The 6,943-nt window shown below is 38.2% G+C and overlaps 1 protein-coding gene across 1 annotated transcript in view; it reads left to right on the plus strand.

Annotated features, from left to right (window-relative positions):
* Positions 1-230: 230 nt before the first annotated feature.
* LOC115212381 (ETS homologous factor-like) overlaps positions 231-6,943 on the plus strand; it is a 32,573-nt gene continuing 25,860 nt past the window's right edge. The window contains exon 1 of the mRNA XM_029781260.2: positions 231-590. Coding sequence (XP_029637120.1) covers positions 548-590 — 43 coding nt within the window. The 5' untranslated portion in view covers positions 231-547. The remainder of the gene's footprint in view (positions 591-6,943) is intronic.

Below are 6,943 nucleotides of genomic sequence, written 5' to 3' on the forward strand. Positions count from 1 at the left end.
ACAGATATATCAATAATGTTGTGCTATCATTATAATTTGATTTTAGAGAAAGACTCTATAAATATCGGGCAACATACCACGATTTATTTGGTTTACACCTCAAATCCCGCCGAAGTCGAATTTGTTATTCTTATTTCTATTTTTAGAAATTGTAAAAATAAGTACAGAGCGTCTGACTCGTTATTAGAAGGTTTGACCAAACTAGTAGAAACCCTGACTCATTACAAGAGGGTTTGACTATGATTAGATGGTTTGACCCAGCCTACAGGGTCATAAATTTATTTGCATACGTCGATGTGCGATACAGTATTAAGTAACAATAACGATATATAGCGATCAAAACGAAATTTTCATACCGTGAATTTTAATGTTAAAACCGAACCGGATTTAACCTAGAGGTTTCGTGCTAGATCACATGACCAATGAATTCCACGAAATATGCTAAAAATAAAATAAAGGCTGAGGCATTTAAAACCTGATGATTCCGGTAAGCTATTTAAGATTTGGGTTTTGATGAAGACGGACAAACACCTACTACTGGCCCACAATGTTTGATATAATATCAAGGTCGACTCAAGGCGTAAACTACTGTGAGTATGCATTCTAATCTTATATCTTGTTCTATAATTGTTATTATACTTATTATTATTAACATTATCATTATTATTATCATCATCATCATTATTTTTATCATTATTATTATTATTATTATTATTATTATTATTATTATTATTATTATTCAGTAGTCTTATTTTCATCACGTGCTCTCACTGAACTACCAAGCGCATCTCTATGTGCCTCGGGTATGTGCTGTGGTTTGTTTACACTGTATTGAAAGTGTTTTACGTAGGATGTGCACGGTGCCTAATAATGCTACTTTCTATATTATTATTATTATTATTATTATTGTTGTTGTTGTTGTTGTTATTAAGGCGGCGAGCTGGCAGAATCGTTAGCACGCCGGGCGAAATGCGTAGCCGTATTTCGTCTGCCGCTACGTACTGAGTTCAAATACCGCCGAGGTCGACTCTGCCTTTCATCTTTTGGGGTCGATAAATTAAGTACCAGTTACGCACTGGAGTCGATATAATCGACTTAATCCGTTTGTCTGAACTTGTTTGTCCTCTCTGTGTTTAGCCCCTTGTGAGTAGTAAAGAAATAGGTATTTCGTCTGTCATTACGTTCTGAGATCAAATTCCGCCGAGGTTGATTTGCCCTCCATCCTTTCGAGGTCGATAAAATAAGAACCAGTTGATCACTGGGTCGATATGATTGATTTATCCCCTTCCCCAAACTTATACAAAAAAGTGAAACCTTTGTTATTATTATTATTATGGTTTTGCTTTTTATCAACTAATATATGTGAATACATACATACATACATACATACATACATACATACATACATACATACATACATACATACATACACATGTACGGACATACATACATACGGACATGCATACATAGATATATATACATACATGCATACATGCATACATACATATATACATACATACACATCCATCCATCCATACATAGATATATATATACATGTATGCATACATACATACATACATACATACATACATACATACATACATACATACATACATACATACATACATACATACATACATACATACCCGGTAAATTTCTGATCTCGCTGTCAAATTATAACTAAAAAAATAGCCGCTACATTTCATCCTGTACTTAATCAAATTTCGTTACTTCAATTCCATATAATATTTAGTTTTTTTTCATCTACGAATATGTATGATAACAGTACCGTCTTTTCCATTCTTATTCATCGTCGCGATGTTTAAATCCACGGAAAGAAAATACAAACGTATGTTTACATTTGTCCACGTGTCGACATAACGCTGCTCACGACGTCAGTAAACATGACATCAACAGCATGTTCATACATATATATGCACTCAAACATGTATGCATACAAACAAACGCACACACACACACACACACACACACACACACACACACACACACACACACACACACACACATATATATATATATATATATCGTTAATTGTCTGTTAGTTCCCAAGTAAACTATAGACTCAACAACATACTATAAACAGTTACAAGTACATGTAGTTTACTACTAGTATACAAACACATGCACACGTACAACTACACACATATATAAGTAAATATATATATATATATATATACAAACACACGCATACAAACATGCACGTACATATTCATATGTGAGAGAGAGAGAGAGAGAGAGAGAAAGAGAGTGTGTGAGTATGATATATGTATATATGTATGTATGTATGTATGTATGTATGTATGTATGTATGTGTATATATATATATGCATATATGTATATGTATATGTGTATATATATGTGTGTGTATGTGTGTGTGTATATATATATATATATATTAATCAGCCGAAATTGCTAAGATGATCTGGTTCTTGACTGATGACTGAGGGCTTCGAATGTCCCGTCCTGTGGTTCTTGTGTCGTCTCTGTGGTGTTTCATGTTCTTGTCCATGTCTGTAATTATTTTTACTGTTTACCTATATATATATATATATATATATATAACTGACAAGATGGTAGGTGAGCGAGCACTATTAACACACAATCCAGAACAACCTGACATACAGTCGGAGCGCCGGCGACTGACCAGCAACCCGACTCACAAACATACACACTGCGCCTGCTTTGTACAAAGGTCGATCTTTTTGACCGTCTGCCGGACAAATAACGATGTCAGGGAAAGGGCGTATGAACGCCGGCAATATCAGCAGTCAGCCACATGGACATATGTATATGACTATATACATACACGTGGAGGCGCAATGGCTCAGTGGTTAGGGAAGCGGACTCGCAGTCGTAGGATCGCAGTTTTGATTCCCAGACCGGGCGTTGTGAGTGTTTATTGAGCGAAAACACCCAAAGCTCCACGAGGCTACGGCAGGGTGGGGTGATCCCTGCTGTACTCTTTATCCGCAACTTTCTCTCACTCTTTCATCTGTTGGCCTGCTCGCTTAGCCAGCGGGTGGTGTCATTTGAAGGCTAAATACCAATGCGAAGCGCATTGTGACCAGCGGTGTGTAGCAACACCTGATGGCTTGGTCGGTCACGTGATCACGTTATATACATACATGCATACATACATACATTGACATGGTTGTACTGTAAGATAGTTTTGCAACCACGTGGTTTCAAGTTCAGTCTCACTGAGCGGCAACTCGTGCAAGTGTCTTTTACGTTAGTCCTGGGCCCAGCAATGCATAGTGAGTATATATATGTATATATATATATATATATATATATATATATATATATATATATATATATATATATATATATGTATGTGTGTTTTTATGTGTATGTGTTTGTCTCTCCTCCAGCATTGCTTGACAACCGATGGTGGTGTGTTTACGTCCCCGTAACTTAGCGGTTCGGCAAAAGAGACCAATAGAATAAGTACTAGGCTAACAAAGAATAAGTCGATTTCCTCGACTAAAGGCAGTGTTCCAGCATGGCCGCAGTCAAATGACTGGAACAAATAAAAGAGTAAAAGTGTAAAAGAATATATATGTATGTATGTATGTATGTATGTATGTATGTATATCTTTGTGTCTGTGTTTGTCTCCCACCCACATCGCTTGACAACCGGTGTTGTTGCGTTTACGTCCCCGTAACTTAGCGGTTTGGCGGAAATGGTCGATAGAATAAGTACTAAGCTTAGAAAGAATAAGTCTTGGGGCCGATTCGTTAGACTAAGGGTGATGCTCCAGCATGGCCGCAGTCAAATGACTGAAACCACTAAAAGAATAAAATAATGAATGTGTGTGTGTGTGTGTGTGTGTACTTGTGTACACGTACATTTAAATATGTATGTGAATACGCATGTAAGTATGTGTGATCGTATTACCAACGGTGTTTGAAGTGTCTGACCTGATTAATTTTATTCTACATTTATACCTATATACATGTAGCGAGGTAGGTGTTTAATTGCCTTTTGAGTGCACACAACATAACAACTTCGCACATGTATCGCGTTTGTCACCATAAATCTTGATATGTCGGCACTGTTGTCGTCCATCATACATGATGTTTGTCACTCCGCTCGTCACCTCTCACATTCTTACTCTCTCTCTCTCTCTCTCTCTCTTCTCTCTCTCTCCCTCTTCTGTCTGCTTTCTGTCTCTGTCTGTCTCTCTCTTCCTTTCTTGTATATATCAAGACTCAACAGTAGACCTTTCGTCATGACGAGGCCTGGCCAACTTAACGCCCGCGGTCCGCAGACTTTTATCTTACGGCACGCTTGATACTTTCTTGAAATGGGTTTATTTAAACATAGATTTCACTGTAAATATATATGTTTGTGAATGCTGGACAGGCACCTCAATCAGCAGATCTCACTATCCTGGGCTGATGACGGGTTAAGACCCAGAAACATGCATGTCCTCAGGTGTGAATCTTGACTGGTATGGGTGCTTGCCTCCCCTTCACAAATATAAGGACACAGAAAATGTGTCAAAGCCGACAGGAAGCGTTCGATGCTTCCTAGGGCTAAACAGTGGTGGTGTAATTCCCATACGGGACTGTCACGTTAAGTTGACAGTATACAACCACTCGGTTTATTTAAATAAACATTTAAAAATTTTTTATCAAAAATTAAAGATTGAAATGAAAAATAAAAAAGAAAGATACTACTGTTTTTGCAACGATAATATTTCATGTTGAACCAACGATCATTCATTCATTATTGTAATAATAGCATGAGAAAGCAAAATACTTTCAATTTTGTCAGTATACAAGCGGCCTTGAAATAGCTTTCTGTGGTTGGTGGCCCGCAATGTAATTCGAGTTGGCCAGGCCTGGTCATGACGAACAGGATTTCATCCATATTTATGACAACGAAATGTCGCCACTTTCTTCTTTCCATTGTATAGTACTAGACGGGATGCCGGCATGTAACTGGGTTAACTTCCCGACTCTTACTGCAACTCATTTGTACCTGAACGGTCTGGAGCAACGTGAGATGAATTGTTTTACTCTGGCACGGATGTGACTGAGTGGTACGAAGCTTGTTTCCCAACCACGAAGCTTGTTTCCGCGTTCAGTACCACTGCGTGACGCCTTGGGCAAGTGTCTTCTACAATAGCCTAGGGCCGACCAAAACATTATAAGTGGATTTGGTAGACGGAAACTGAAAGAAGCCCGTCGTATATATATGTGTGTGTGTGTGTGTGTGTGTGTGTGTGTGTGTGTGTGTGTGTGTGTGTGTGTGTGTTTTCGTGTCTGTGTTGGGACCTCCATCACCACTTGACAATCAGTGTTGTGTTTTCGTCCCATTAACCTACCTGTTCGGCAAAAAAAGCCCGATAGAATAAGTACCAGGCTGCAAAATAAGTACTAGGGTCAATTAGTTCGACAAAAGAGAAAAGCCCTTCAATGCGGTGCTCCAGAATGGCCGCAGTCAAATGACTGAAACAAGTGAAAAAATAAAGAACACAACGCACCACCCAGACCGTGAATCGAAACTGCCATCTTACAATAATGAGTACAACACCCAATTCACAAGGCCTTACGCCTTCACTCCCGCCTTAATGTTAGGTATGAACATACAATGAGTGATTCCACGAAATCTATGATTTTATCAATTATATTGCTCTGTTAAAGTTCTGCTAAAACAGTCGCGAAATTCACATCCTGTTAGTAGTAAGAAGAGCGTCGAACAAAATGCCTTGCATTATTTCTTCAGATATTTTACGTTCCGGGTTCGAATTCCACTGGATCTACTTTGACTTTCATCCCACCGGAGAAGATAAAATAAAATAGCAGTCACGTACTTGGATCACATTATTCCCTCTGCTCAAAACTACTGGTCGTTCGCCTTAATTATAATCCATAATCATATAAATCTACGTAAAATCGGCTAACATTAGTGTGCCTTGCTGTTATCAATCTGATAGTTTTCTTAACAACTGTTTGTTTTAGTAACACATTTAAACGCCGGTAAGGCTATAGGCATAGGCATGTCAATGTGGTTAAGAAGATCGCTTTGCTACCACGTTGTTTCGAGTTCAATATCACTGCGCAGCATATTGGGCATGTGTCATCTATTTTAGTGTCAGGCTGACCAATGTCCTGTGAATGAACTTGATAGATATAAACTATGTGGAAGCCTCTCGTATAGATGTGTGTGTGTGTGTGTGTGCATGTGTCTTTGTAATAGCCTGTTCCCAACACCGACACTTAATAACCGGTATTGGTTTGTTCCTGTAGCTTAGTGGTTCAGCAAAACGGATCGATAGAATATGTATCAGGCTTAAAAATAAGTACTGGGGGTCTATTTATTTGGCTAAACCCTTCAGCATGTGCTCCTGAATGGCTGAAACAAGTAAAAGATAAAAATAAATATTGAATTATCTTAATTGTTAAGCTGAATTCTCTTGGAATTGAGCATTGGCATTAAGAACTGGAAGACATTCTTGATAAGAACGAAATGGTTACCAACGCTTTTCTACGTCCCAAAGTTATATACTACAATTTTACATGCTTCAGTTATTGGACTGCAGCCGTATTGGGACATCGCTTTGAGGGGTTTAGTTGAGCAAATCGACCCAAGTGCTTATTTTTATAAGCCTGTACCTATTCTCTCAGTCTGTTTTGCCGAACTGATAGGTACGAGGACATGAACAAACCAACATTGGTTATCAAGCAGTATTGGGGGACAAACACCAAAACACACACACATACACACACATATACATACATACATACATACATACATACATACATACATACATACATACATACATATACACACACACACACTCATACAATATATATGTATGTATAAACATGGGGTTTCTTTCAGTTTCCATCTGACAAATTCACTCATAACGCTTTGGTTAGCCCGGTAGAAGAGACTTGCCTAAGGTGA

This window comes from Octopus sinensis, linkage group LG5 (genome assembly GCF_006345805.1).
Source record: "Octopus sinensis linkage group LG5, ASM634580v1, whole genome shotgun sequence".
NCBI classification, from domain to species: domain Eukaryota; kingdom Metazoa; phylum Mollusca; class Cephalopoda; order Octopoda; family Octopodidae; genus Octopus; species Octopus sinensis.